The sequence below is a fragment of the Danio rerio genome, chromosome 22 (assembly GCF_052040795.2).
Source record: "Danio rerio strain M-AB ecotype USA chromosome 22, GRCz13ab, whole genome shotgun sequence".
Taxonomy (NCBI): domain Eukaryota; kingdom Metazoa; phylum Chordata; class Actinopteri; order Cypriniformes; family Danionidae; genus Danio; species Danio rerio.
This window is the reverse complement of record NC_141042.1, coordinates 10,077,342-10,092,660: the sequence shown is the minus strand read 5'-3', so window position 1 is coordinate 10,092,660 and position 15,319 is coordinate 10,077,342. Positions and strand designations below refer to the sequence as shown.

Here is a 15,319-nt window from a genome sequence, read left to right as displayed (position 1 = left end):
TTTTGAATCCATTCTTATGTTGATTTACTTTATGCTCTGGGTCATTTACCTTTTACGTCACCCATCCTCTGTTGAGCTAAAGTTGGTGGACAGATGGTCTTAAGTTTTTCTGCAAAATGTCTTGATAAACTTTGGAATACATTTTTCTGTCAATAACAACAATCACCCCAGGTCCTGAGGCCAACATATTTACCAGTCGGGATGAGGTTTTGATGTTGGTGTGCTGTTGTTTTTTTGTCCACACATAGTGTTGTGTGTTCATTCCAATCATCTCAAACTTGGTTTCATCTGTCCACAGAATATTTTGTCAGTAGTGCTGTGGAATATCATGGTGCTTTTTACCAAACTTCAAACATGATTCAGTGTAGTTTTTGGACAGCAACGGTTTCCTCCGTGGTGTCTTCCTATGAATTCCATTCTTGTTCCATGTTTTACTTATTACATATTTGTCAACAAAAATGTTACCATGTGCCAGAGAAGTCTTTAGCTGACATTCTAGGATTCTTCTTCACCTCAATGAGCATTCTATGCAGTGCTCTTTGTAGCGAGGCAGAGGGAAAACACATACAAAGTCACGTTTAGTTACAAACAAGTGCCCGGAGGGTGCTTTATTTACAAAGTGAAAGAGGTGAAATACAGTGCTCTTCTTGGTAAAGGTGCTCTGGTGCTCCGGGGAGAAGGTGAAGGATAGTGAGAATTCGGGTGTTGGATCGTCACGAGCTGGAGTCCGCTGTGGGAGAGACAGAGAGACACAAACGTTAGCGCAGGGAGTCAGAGAATGAAGCTCGTCTTCTTCCTGTGTGGGGTTGGCTTTTATGCCTCTCTGGCTGATGAGGTCCAGCTGTGAGCGATCCGGTGCTGATGAGGTGCCAGCCGGGGTTAATATGGGACCAGGGCGACGTGGCATCAGTAGGCTCGCTACATCTTGCAATCATCTTTACAGGATGACCACACCTAGGCAGAGTAGCAGCAGTGCTTTCTCCATTTGTAGACAGTCTGTCTTACAGTGGACACATGAACATCAAGGCTTTTAGAGATACTTTTTTGTAAGCCTTTCCAGCTTCGTGAGAGCAAACACTTCTTGATTGTAGGTCTTCTGAGAGCTCTTTTGTGTTGACATCAAGCAATGCTTCTTGAGAACAGCAAAATCAAAACTTGTGTATTTGTTTGTTTTTTGTTAGTTTTTTTGCTCTTTTTGTCCAATCTCATACTTTTGATTGAGCTCCAGTTTGACTCACACTTTATATCAGGACAGTATCTTGGACATTTAGATTTTTATTGTTTTAGTTATTGTAAAAGTATTATCAATAGTACAGGTAAATCTGGTCTTCACAGCATGGTTTGTATTGCAGTAAACGGTGTCAGTAGTTAAGAGCTGACTCCTGCTTGATTTTCTCTTCTTCAGGTTTTTGAGTCCTGCTGCTGATGAAGGCTGTCAGTTTGTGACTGGAATTGTGGATAAAAACCCATTACTCCTAAAAGAACTGAATCTGAGTGATCGTGGACTAGGGGACACACAAGTGAATCAACTCTCTGCTCTACTGCAGGATAAACACTGTACACTCAACACACTCATGTGAGTATCTTACATCAGTCAACAGTTGTTTGTCTGGAGCTAGCTCTCTGCAGGGGTCCGTTCTTCGTACGTAGATTACTCAGTTAGCTGGATTTGGATGTTGACGATTTGAGACAATCCAGAATCGTTTCGTTCTTCAAAGCTGATCCGAGAGTTGTAGTCATAGCAACAGTTCTGTTAGGTCAAACCTGATCGGGAGCAGATTCAATTCATATAAACAGGATTAGATCGACTCAGTTCATGCAAAGATAATACAGAAAGTATGTTTCAAATTCTGATATTTTCTTACAGTAGTACAGGGGCGGACTGGGACTAAAAATCAGCCCTGGCATTGTAGCCACACCGACACAGCCCCACCCACGGACACGCCCATTCACTACTTATATTTGTGTACAGATGGTAAAATTATATAAGCAGTACCTATTTAAGAGATATTTAAAAATTTAATGTATGTGACTGAAACAAAAACAACCCATTCATATATGCAATCATGTCATTCATTTTCTTTTCGGCTTAGTCCCTTTATTAATCTGGGAATCGCCAACTTATCCTGCATATGTTTTATACAGTGGATTTCCTCAAAGCTGCAACTTATTACTGGGTTACCCAATTCCCAATTGGCCTACCCAATTCACCTATAGCATGTGTTTGGACTTGTGAAGGAAACCAGAAGGAAACCCACACGAACATGCAAACTCCACACAGAAACACCAACTGACCCAAATGAGGCTCAAACCAGTGACTTTCTTGCTGTGAGGCGACAGCACTACCTACTGCGCCACTGCACTGCCCACTTTCGAGACTAGTTCAGTTAATTTTATGTAATTGGCAATGTCTGACTTGACTGCCTTTCCCTTTTTATGGTCCATCTCTGACAATTAGCTTGTGTTGCACTTACTGTTTGTTTGACATTCTTGCCAGATTTTGATTATGTCTGCGTAACCTCAGATTGGGTCGGCCAATCTCGAAACCAGCCGGTTGTTGCTGATTGGGCCAATGCTTAACATTTACTATTATTCTTACTATTATCACCATCATCATCATAATATTCACATCTCGCACGAGATAAAAGCTGCCTACATTTAAAAAACAATAAATATGAAAAAATAGATAAATAAATAAATAAATAGCTGACCGGCCCACATTTAAAAAATGGTCCGGCCCTTCTGGCATTTGCCAGAATTTCTAGATGGCCAGTCCGCCCCTGCAGTAGTAGTTATATACACTTGGGAAAATGGTACATATTTTTAAACTATATAGCCTATATAAGTTATAGTCATTAATAAAATAAATAAAGTTATACATATTAATAAAACGTATGCAATCTGCACCCTCGAAATGAAAGTACAAAGACTGCCACATGCTGGGGCAAAGAGAAAACTTATTGATATGAACTTTTTAGATCGCTTTAGTACAAATTGTGTATAATAGAAATGCACAATATGTGACTTCTTTTCAAAAGCAATAATACATTTAAGGAGTCATAAACATGTTTTGACAGTTAATATGACGGCGATTTGATGCTTCACAAAAGTTGAAGACGCCTTTACCAATATCAAAATGCTTTTTTAAACATCCAGTTATTCTTTAGTTATTCACAGATTAAAAAAACGGCAACTATAATGAAGAAAATCTTTTCTAAATGTAGAACTAAATACATTGATATGCATTGAAATACATGAATACTCTTGACACATGACAGTGTAAAGCCTGCAGCTCATAACAAATGTGGAGAGTTATGCGTGTCATATTTAACAAACCGTTTACTGCTAATTTGATGTAATTTTGCTCACATGGATAATTGAATATTAATCAGATGATGTCATTACGCTGCTGTGCCATCAGCCAATCGCTGCATTGCTGATCATGATTTCGAGGATCGATAGATCTGTCCTTCACAACACACGTAGTGATCTCAGATCAGTTTATCCAGTCATTCTAATCTGATTCACGAACTTGTTTGAAGAACCAAATTAGCGAGAGATCAGTTATCAAGATTAAAAAATCAAGGATCTGCCAAATCATCTTAGATCATTTAAGCGAGGTACGAAGAACGGACCCCAGCTCTCTTGTGGTCACCACTGAAGCTAAGCAGGGTTGTGTCTGATTATTACCTGAAAGGGAGACCACATGAGAAAACTAGGTTGCTGCAAGAAGTGGTGTAAGAGATGGCAACAGGGGAAACTCACTCTGCAGTCTGTTTGGGTCCTAATGCATCTGTATAGTGATGGTGACTATGGGACATTCTACTAGAAACTGACATTTTCACTTATAAAAAATGTGACAGACTTAAGTTTGTCATCCTCAAAAAAATCATACAAAACAAGCATAAAATCTTACAGTTTAATGATAGAACGCATCCTTGATCACTTTCAGCTTCTCCTCCATCAAATGATGTCACTTCCGAGTCATAGCCTTAAAGCTGTATTGCACATATTTTATGTTAAATTGAATGCAAATGTGACAGGACTGATAGAAACATTGGACAATTTTAAATTTATTTGTATTATATATTGTGTAGTATATATATTTAGAATTAATTTATAATTTCATGTTTTCAATAAGTTGATGTGAATGATAACTTAAACTTTGCTATTTCTGAATTTGTTTTTCTAATTAACAGTTTTTAGCATTACAAAGCTATTAAAGCTGTAGGTTCAATTGGGCTGAGGACAAGAAAAATAACAGGGTTTGTACATTTGTAAAGTGTTTTTAATAAAGAAAAACTATCTCGTTAATGTATGAACTGTATTCAGTTAATAAACATACAAATGAGTCAATGGTGCCTACACTTTATCTGAAAATGTCTTTATTTTTAATTATTCAGAGTTTTGAGTATTAACATGAACCACAATGTTTTATTTATTTATTTATTTATTTATTTATTTATTTATTTATTTATTTATTTATTTACTTTAGTCTTTCAGACTGCAGTATCAATGAAGAAGGTTATAAAGCTCTGGCTTCAGCTCTGAGATCAAACCCTTCACACCTGATAGAGCTGGATCTCAGAGGAAATGATCCTGGACAATCAGGAGTGAAGGAGCTCACTGAGTTACTGCAGGATCCACACTGTACACTGAAGACACTGAGGTGAGACATGAGGAGAATAAGCATGAAAGCCAATTATTTAAAGAGTATTAGACTAAAACAATTGGATGGGGAATTTGTTGAATCAAAATAAGTCATAAAATGTTAGTTGAGTTTAGCTGTGGTTCAATACTCAGTACAAAATTATAAACATAATCGGTCGCTGGATGTGCAGTTATTCATTTTGATGCTTTGATGATAAAAATGCTAAAGAAATATCATAGTTATTGTGGATACTGTAGAATGTTTTTTAGTCAAATAGTTTAAATGTTTCTGAAAACACTGCAATTAAACTTCCATCAGCTCAGATTCCCTGCAGATCTTTGACTGTACAGTAGGTCTGAAAGACTCCAGATCAGCGGTGTCCTGCAGATTTTAGCTTCAACCCCAATGAAACACACCTGAACCAATGAATCAAGCTTTGTCTAGGTATAATAGAAGCTTTCAGGCATGTGTGTTGAGGCAAGTTGGGGCTAAACTCTGCAGCACACCGGCCCTCCAGGACAGAGTGTGGACACTCCTACTCTAGATCTTCACTAACATGCAGCTTGTAAAAGTAATAGGGGTGTACCGGTACACTGGAGTAACGGTTCAGTATGTACTTTGGTTTTCGGATCATGGTTCGGTATGGATACTGTACAACAGGAATAAGTAACAAATCTCTAGTACTTGCTTTGCTTGTTTATTCTGAAAAGGTAAAAGTGTTCTGTCACAATCAGTTGCAGAACTGAAGATGTTCCTGTGATGCAAATGTACAAAATAAACACAATAATGAAAAATAAAACTTTATAATTAGGAGTTTATCATTCAAAGGTTCAGCTCAGCCCTCTGCTAAAACAACAGGGGCCTGTTTCAGAAAGGAGGTTAAGTGAAAACTCAGATTATTTTAACCCTGAAATGAGAGAAACTCTGGGTTTTCCGTTTCAAAATGGCAGGTTTGTTAAACTCGAGAAAGCAGGGTAAGTCAAGCCTGTTTCTGAAAGAGAGGTAACTTTAACTCAGAGTCAGTTACTGTGGTAACTTACTCTGTGAACCTAACCTGGTCAGGAGCAGGTTTTATTCTCTAAACTCAGAGTTTCTGTCGGTCTCCTCATATTTTTTAAAGACAAAGCGGTATTTTTCGCCTTAGCTTTACGGTTCCACCCACCTATTTTAATGCTCATTTTGAATATGTGCATAAAAACGATTGATGGAAACATCATGATGCACATAACTTTTAAAAATATGCATAAAAACACGCGCATAAGTGAGTAGGATAAACTTTTATTTGTTAGAAAATATGCGCATAAACTACGATGGAAACACTTTAACTGAACAAATTACAGTATGTACATTAAAAAGGTCATTGTGGTGAGGGGCCGTGGCCGAGAGCCGTGGGAACGGAGTGAGGCCACCGCGTAAGTGGATACACCTGCGGTGCGCACCTGCCTCGGATCCCACGGAAGGAGCTCTGGACCATAAAATGAGGACCGATGGCAGAGGAAGCCGAGAGAGGACCGGGCTCGGACATATTTTACTTTTGCTTTCAGTTTGTTTCGTCCATTTGTTTTGGTTTAGACGGCAGTCTCCGTGAGGAGCTGCTGTCACTGTTATTAATAAATCATTTAAAACTGCGTCGGTTCTCCGCCTCCTTCTTCTCGGTGGCCAAAGGGCCGTGAACTTTATTACAGTCATCATATGATGAAGAAAATGTGTGTGAATGGACAATGCAGGCTGAGCACACTGTAAATGTTGTTTTGGTCACTCTAAAATGCCTTAACTGTTTCAGTATTAGTGTATATTATTAATAACCTCCGAGCGTCTGGAGCGTGTGAAGAGTCTCCGTGTCTCATGGCTTCAAACGCCCCCACGTGTTCATTGTGTGTCAAAATTGTCTTCTAAGGCGCAAGTACATTTATTAAATAATTAATTGACGCAGCTTCTTCTACCGCAGTAAATTCTGTTTTTACTGTTGATATTTGGCACCAGTTAATCAGGAAGTGACGATTTTGTTCTCTTTGACTCGTTGGATGGAAACGCTGCTTTATTCGTATCTTTTATGCAATATTCCAGTTTTGCACATAAATTTATGTAATATATTTGGATGGAAACATAGCTATTGCCTACCTTTTAGTCACACACAGAACAATAAATAATTTAAATTCACTGACCTTCGACATGTACTGTTAGTAGATTAATGGGATTATTATTCTTTCTAAAAATTATTTTTACTACTGCTTACCTTCTAAATGTTATAACAACCTCTATCACTTGATCAATAAAAAAAGGAGACACACAAGTGCACTGTTAAATCTATTAAAACTGATAAACGTGTATAAAAGTTTAGAAAAAAATTATAAACATCACACATTGCATTACTTATTTTTAGGGATGTACGATATATCGGCGGCCATATCGTTATCGGCCGATAAACGCTATTTTTAAGATTATCGTTATCGATCCGATGTCTAAATTAGGCCGATATCTTTAAGCCGATAAATTACGTAATTGTACAGACCTGCGTGCCGCGCACGCGTGGGCGGAACTTGTTCAGACTTGCCCAGTGCACTATAATGGATTTCTCTCACACTGTTAATTCCTTCAAAGTCTGTCATTTATTCATGTGGTATTACTGTACGTTAATATGTCAGTAAGTAACTATGTTCCTTATCATTAGATGTGTTTGATTGAGTATCATTGTAGATGTGTTTGATTGAGTGTCATTGTGTATTTTGCTTTAAATCGCTTCAGGAAAAATATTACATGTGTAAACCTTTCCTGCTCCGTCTTTTTGTTGTGTAGAGATAGCAGATTGTGTAGAGATGGAGATTATTACTCCAGGGCCGAATAATATTAGTTTCGTGGTGAATTGCCTTCTCTTTTAGTTGCAGCCGGTAAATGAAATACATGTAACTTGGTCCAAAATATTTATTACTTTCCGTGTGGTACAACATATCAGTCACCTAAAATAGTATCATTGCCCAAAAACCGCTCCTCTCTCTCTCCCTCTCCGCCTCACACACTTACCCCAAACTGCAGCTGGACCCGCACATTTTACAACACGTGTAAACATAACAGTTGTTTGTAATCTGATTATTTATTATTATCAACGCGTTGCTTGTCATGTTGTTGATGTAAGGTGTATTCAGTTTGATCGGAATATTCATATTGATTATGACGAGCGCGCGAACTGTCACCGCGCACACACACACACACTGTAGCACGGGGGAGAGGTGAATCCAGTCATAGAGGCTCTCGACCAGCGGCTCATTTTGTCTTTATATTCAGCTGTTAGCCATAAAGTCAGCTCAAAGCAGGTTTTGTATGAAAATCTGACTCTGATGGCAACTCTGCCTCTACAGTTGAGTAAAACTCAGTGGTTTATCATAAACTTTTTATCGATCATTTTCCCCGCAATTGACAGCAAGAACAAGCGCAGAAGTGTTGTCTGATTGACAAGCAGCACCTACATGTTCAAAAGAATCTAAAACGCCAAATAGGATGAATCTGTGCCGCATTTTCTAAACGTACTATATATATTTAGCTGTTCGCTTGTACTGTGGCTCTGAACTGTCAAAACACCTCTGATAAAGGCTTTTTCGGATATGACGTATTTGTACATGTGTACATCACTGTAACACGTTTTATTCAAGAACATTTGAGCTGGTTTCAGTCCTTAGTGCTTTCATTTTCATCTTATTTAAATATATTTACCTTGCTTGTTGATTAAATCCTATTTTGTTATTTAACCCTATTAATTTTATGCAACAGTCAAGTTGCATGTTAATTTGCTATGAAGAAAAGGAACTGGAAGTAATGTTTTTTTTTTTTGCATGCTGATTTATGTGAAATTGTGAATATAGGTCTATAATCACCTTGCAATTTTGAAGTTAAAGCTTTTTTGCTTTGAGTATAGACTATTTAGTTCGTAAGAGCAGTTCAATCTTTTATGAAGTTTGCTGTATAAAAATATATCATTTTGAAATATTTATAAATATCGGCCTATACATATCGTCTATCGGCCTCCAAGTCTGAAGAATTATTGGTTATCCGTATTGGCCAAAAAATCCATATCGGTGCATCCCTACTTATTTTATTATACTTATATTTAAATATTTTAGATGTTAAATTACGCATTAACTTGCGTTTTACGCATTAGCAGCTGTTTTCCCAGGCTAACTGTTTCTGTTTCACTGATGGTTGCTTCTTTTTAAATATATACGCTCATAACTTTGCATGAGCACATCAAGTTCAGCTGGAGAAAGAAATGGTCATCTCTCTTTTTTTTAAGATATTGCCATGGTCACTCGTAATATCTGCTCTCCATTGATAATGCTTTTTTATAGTCACGGTGTGCGCTTAACTCTGAGTTGGTCTACTCAAAGTTAATTGACCCAACTCAGATCAGCTATTCTGAAACCGAAAACTCTGAGTTTTTAATCTCTCAGTAAATCAACTCAGAATTCAACTTTAAACTCTGAGTTGTTTGAACCTTCTTACTGAAACAGGCCCCAGAAAAACAACTGTTGTGTATTAAATGTGAGATTCAGTACGTTTCAACACTGAAAATCTCTTTCATTGAGAATGCAGCACTGTCCATCTATAACAGCAGCTGCAGCGGACAACAGCAGTTATGTGTGTTTGTAGAGAAGTTACTCACCCACTCATTCACTTAAAAACTGACTGACGAGCTCACAATGAGACAATATCTTATGTTTCCATTGTTTACAGATGTGCATGATGTTATACACTCCAGTATTTTTAGAAGTCATGTGAAGATAAAAGATTTTATCATTCACCCACAGTGGCGTTCGTTTCTCATACTTAGTGTCAGTTTCAGAGCAGTGGACCAATCATAAGAACTCAGTTGCAGAACGTTCGAGGTTACAGAAGTAACCCTTCGTTCCCCGAGGAGGGGAACGGAAGTGCTATAAGTGGATTTGATGTTAAAATCCACGTATAGGAGGTTTAGGTTCAGAAGCCGCTTGTCTGAAAGAGTATTGAACGGGCCGATGAATTGGCAGCGTAAGCTTGCGCAGGTGTGCTGCATTGCCAATTATCCCAGCATATAAGCACACCTGGCGCTAGCAAACGCCATCCTTTTTAAGCTGAAGAGACTTTTTAACAGCTAAGGGACAGTCATTATGGCGACGAAGTATAGCACTTCCGTTCCCCGAGGGGTTACTTCTGTAACCTCGAACGTTCCGCTTTGGTTGGGGAACTCCAGTGCTATAAGTTTATTTGATGTTAAAATCCACGTATGGGAGCCATGGAAAACGCCATAATGACTGCACCTTACCAACGCCTCCGATGAGAGGGCAGTCAACCAAGCGTGACGTACCCAAATCATGGAAGCCGCGGTCCTCCAACGTGCCCTTGGCCCTAACTTTTCCCCACTTCAAAAGAAGCTTTACGGAATAGGTATATTTTTTTGGGAGTCGCTAGCGTCTAGATAATTCTAGGAAATACAACAGTACGTTGGGAAGCGTGCAATCCCGGTAGGGAGGACGCTGCGGAGACCATTCGCACCCAATAAGGGAGACAAAATGGAAATACATATGGACTAACCCTAAGAAGGGGGAGTGCGCATAAGAAGGTGGTTAGCGGATAGGTAAGGCACGGGTCAGCCCGAGAGGGGGGACTGAACCGTGGCAGTAAAGCATATGGGATCGCCAGAGGGGATCGCACATAGCCGGCACCTAATACCAAAAACGCGGGCTGACCAGCGGGCAGACCTAACGTAGTGGGCCAGCAAGTGACTCCTCCGCTGAGTCAGTGCTGTGGGCCTCGGAGGAATCTGCAGGGCTCACCGAATGGGGAACTTTACTGACAGACAGGAAGGTGCTCATCTCTCCGTGTTAGGGAAAAAAGGCACCGCAAGCGTGTTACAACACCCAACCAAGTTGTTTTCTCAATCACCAAGGGTACCTAATACCCTTGAGGAAACCGGCTCCACTCGCAGATTGTAAAACCTTGCAAATGTGTTGGGTGTCACCCAGCCCGCAGCTCTACAAATGTCTGTTAAAGAGGCGCCACGTGCACGCGACCAAGAGGATGCAATGCTTTGGGGGACACGGCTGACCTCTGCTCAAATAAGCACATGAAATGGCCTCCACAATCCAGTGGGATAATCTTTGTTTGGTCACGGCACTTCCCTCCTGCCGTGCGCCATAACAGACAAAGAGCTGCTCAGAGGATCTAAAGTGCTGAGTACGGTCCACATAAATGCACAGAGCGCGAACTGGACAGAGTAAGGAAAGGGCTGGGTCTGCCTGGACCGGGAGGCACTCGTTCACTCGACGTCGCTGTAGATCAGCAAGAGGAACCCTCATGAACTCGATCAGAATAGTCTCTGAAGCGAAAAGGATGGCGTTTATAGCGCCAGGTGTGCTTATATGCTGAGATAATTGGCAATGCAGCACACCTGCGCAAGCTTACGCTGCCAATTCATTTTTTTCATTGGCCCGTTCAATACTCTTCCAGACAAGTGGCTTCTGAACCGAAACCTCCCATACGTGGATTTTAACATCAAATCCACTTATAGCACTGGAGTTCCCCAACCGAAGGGGAACTAGTGTTGCATGCTTCTATTTATGGTGTTGCAATTTGGCATGGCAACAGCAAAATAGTGGAGCCAGTCCTGAGCACTGCTGTGTCACAGAAATGTGTTCTTTGTGAATGGCTCCTCAGATGTTGCACTGCCGATCTTTTCTGTATAACACTCACAGCACATCTAGACTGAAATAAACCATGAGCATGTAACCTGAATCGTGAACCTCATATTGTGACTTTTCGAAGTGAAGACATGTACCGTTACACCCCTACAAAGCAAACATTTCTCAACGTGTTTAGTTTAAAGCCAGATACCTTATGAGGCTTTAATTCACTCTGTATTTTCCTGGATTATGACAATGTGTACCTTCAGAGTTTGTTTCAAGATTCAGCACAGTTTTAGAAAAAACTAAAGAAATATTTAACTAAAAGTTAAGTGAATGCAGTTTTTGACATTTTTGCATCACAAGCTCAAGTGTGTATGAAAGCTGATACTTGACAGTGTATTATCATCAGACCAGATGTATGTGCTGTCATAAAGAAAACCTGTAAAGCTCTTAGAAATGTTTGTATGACAAATGCATTTTTGCAGTTTAGAAATGATAATTCTAAATCTCTAAATTTATATTGTGCAAAGTATCTTTGTGCATGTTATGTATATTGAAATGGAAATAAAGCAATAAATCATTGTATGAATGCTGTAAAGTTTAAAAAAATATCCATTAAAATGCATGAAGGTCATGTGACAATCAGAAAAAATGCAGCATCTCATTCCTCACAGGACCTGTTCTTTGTTCTCACAGTTTTCAGAGTATGTTCTTCTGAGGTAACTTGTCAAGATCGCTCTACATGAAAAAGTCCATTCTCTGCATTTTGAAATTGAGAAACACTTACAAAACTGAGAAAGCAACTGTAAATTCTAATGTCATCCTGAAATGTGTTGAAACAATGTTCATTCAATAATAAAACAAAGTCATCTTAATAAAGGTATCAATTACTGTATAGTAATGATATTCTGTTTTAGAGAGCTAAAACTGTATATAAAAATAATAAAGCACAAACAAAAGTGTAAGTTGTAGATTATTTTAGATATTTTAGTTAAAATTTTTTAAATGATGTATACTGTATTCAATTAAATTCACCTTTATTTGTATAGCGCTTTTACAATGTAGATTGTGTCAAAGCAGCTTCACATAGAAGATCATAGTAAATTGAAGCTGTAGTTCAGTTTTCAGTGTTTAAGTTCAGTTCAGTTTAGCTCAGTTCAGTGTGGTTAATAAACCTTACTAAGAGTCCAAACAATGAAGAGCAAATCCATCGATGCGCAGCTCTACAGATCCTGAACCATGCAAGCCAGTGGTGACATTGGCGAGGAAACTTCACCAATTGGTGAAAGTGAAGAATTAAAAAACCTCGAGAGAAACCAGGCTCAGTTGGGCACGACTACTTCTCCTATGGCCTAACGTCTTGTGCAGAGCTGCAGTCTAGGTGCCGAACGCTGGAGAATGCTGGACGTCAGCGAAGACCTGTCTGTCCCTGGAGCGTCACAGGAATCAGTCTCATGCTCTCCACTCCTCCATGACCACCACAGCAGCTGCTTAGGATACGACCTGGTCCAGGATTATGGAAACCTTGGGATCATCTTATTGCTGGTCTTGGATCGAATCAGTGGTGCTGCATAGGCTAAGTGCCTTGGGATGAGTTTCCCCAGGTGGAAATAGAGAGTAAAAAAAAAATAATTAGCATAGTTTCTGTTCATAGTGTATATAAACGAGATGTAGAAACCTGCGTGGAGTGATGCACTGAGTGTAGGCTTTACTAAAAAGATAGGTCTTTAATCTAGTTTTGAATTGGGAGAGTGTGTCTGAGCGTTGGACAATATCAGGAAGGCTATTCCAGAGTTTAGGAGCCATAAATGAGAGGGCTCGACCTTCTTTACTCAACTTTGCTATTCTAGGTTCTACCAGAAGCCCTGATTTTTAAAATCTTAAAGATCGAAATGGATTATAGTGAGACAGAAGGTTGGTTAGATAAACAGGAGCTAGATTATTTAAAGCTTTATAGGTAAGAAGCAATATTTTATAATTAATATGGAACCTAACAGGCAGCCAGTTTAGGGAGGATAAAATTGGGATGATCTGATCATATTTTCTAGACCTAGTAAGAACTCTGGCAGCTGCATTTTGTACTAATTGAAGTTTGTTAATAGAGGATGCTGGGAAGCCAGCAAATAGAGCATTACAGTAATCCAGCCTAGAAGTCATAAAAGCATGGACTAGTTGTTCTGCATCTAAGATGGATAGCATACCTTATAACTTAGCGATATTTTTAAGATGAAAGAAGGCAGTTTTTGTGACGTGGGATATATGATTTTTTTTAAAAGTTAAATTGCTGTCTAATATAACACCCACATCTTTTATTGCAGAAACTTTGTATCCCTCTAATTGTAGGTCGAGTTGTGAGATCTGCTGTGTACAGGATTTAGGCCCAATAAGTATTAATTCTGTTTTGTCTGAGTTTAAGAGAAAAAAAAATGTTGGTCATCCAGTCTTTAACATCTTTAACACACTCAGTTAGCTTAGACAGTTCAGATGTCTAATCAGGTTTATTTTAAATGTATAATTGAGTATCATCTGTAGTTAGTAAATATAATTGCATCCTTTTAAATCGAAATGTGTAAGTAACACATTTTAGGAGGACACTTTCATCCTCCATGTTAACTTGAACATTTAGATTCTTTGTTTTAGTTTTTGTAAAGGTGTTATAAATAGGCAAAGCTTGTCTTCTCAGCATGTTTTTTAATGCAGTAAAGCGTGACAGTAGTTAAGAGCTGACTCCTGCTTGATCTTCTCTTCTTCAGGTTTTTGAGTCCTGCTGCTGATGAATTCTGTCAGTTTGTGACTGAAATTGTGGGTAAAAACCCCTTACTCCTGACAGAACTGAATTTGAGTGATCGTGGACTAGGGGACACACAAGTGAATCAACTCTCTGCTCTACTGAAGGATAAACACTGTAGACTCAACACACTCATGTGAGTATCTTACATCAGTCAACTTGTTGTTTGTCTGCAGCTAGCTCTTAGCAGCTCTCACATGGTCACTCACTAAAGCTAAGCAGGGTTGTGTCTGATTATAACCAGGCTGGGAGACCACATGAGAAAACTAGGTTACTGCCAGAAGTGTTAGAGAGGCCAGCAGGGGGAGCTCACCCTGCCCTCTGTGTGGGTCCTAATATTTCACTAATTCCCTTCAGGAAGTGAAACTTGTGTCGTGTATACATTCATTCCACACAGACTGATATATATTTCAAGAGTTTATTCAAGTGTATTTCTTTCAATTTTGATGGAAAATAATGAAAACCCCGAATTCAGAAAATGAGAATATTGTAAAAAGGTTCAGCATTGAAGAGACCTGGTGCCACAGTCAACTAATTAACTTTAAACCCCTTCCAATGTCTTAAATGGTCTCTCAGTCTAGTTCTGTAGTCGACATGAATATAGGAAAGACGACTGATTTGACAGTCGTTCAAAAGATGACCATTGACACCTTGCACAAGGAAGGCAAAACACAAAAGGTCTTTGTGAAGGGAGGGAAAAGATGTGGTAGAAAAAATAGTGCAAGCAATAGGGATAACTGCACCCTGGAGAGAATTATGAAACTAAAGACTAATGATCATTCATTCATTCATTCACTTTCTTGTCAGCACGTTTTTTATGCAACGGATGCATTTCCAGCCGCAACCCATCTCTGGGAAACATCCTTACATACTTATTCACACTCATACACTACGGACAATTTAGCTTACCCAATTCACCTGTACCACATGTCTTTGGACTGTGGGGGAAACCGGAGCACCCAGAGGAAACCCATGCGAATGCAGGGAGAACATGCAAATGACGGACACCAACTGACCCAGTGAGGCTCAAACCAGCGGCCTTCTTACTGTGAGGTTGACAGCACTACCAACTGCACCACTGCGTCGCCCTAATGAACATATGATTAAATAAAGTAATTAAATGATGATTAAATTAATGTAAACAAATGGAAATACACACAACACAAATGCTGTCTTGAAGCAGCACACACAAGTTTGCTACAAGGATTCTCAGATCCTTAGTTAAAT

The 15,319-nt window shown here is 39.1% G+C and overlaps 1 protein-coding gene across 10 annotated transcripts in view; it reads left to right on the top strand.

Annotated features, from left to right (window-relative positions):
* LOC147838420 (uncharacterized) overlaps nt 1-15,319 on the top strand; it is an 82,102-nt gene that overhangs the window by 57,959 nt on the left and 8,824 nt on the right. For all 10 annotated transcript variants that reach the window (XM_087303912.1, XM_087303909.1, XM_087303910.1 and 7 more), the window contains 3 exons: nt 1,406-1,576; nt 4,496-4,669; nt 14,058-14,228. In XM_087303912.1, the coding sequence (XP_087160038.1) occupies nt 1,406-1,576; nt 4,496-4,669; nt 14,058-14,228 (516 nt within the window). The remainder of the gene's footprint in view (nt 1-1,405; nt 1,577-4,495; nt 4,670-14,057; nt 14,229-15,319) is intronic.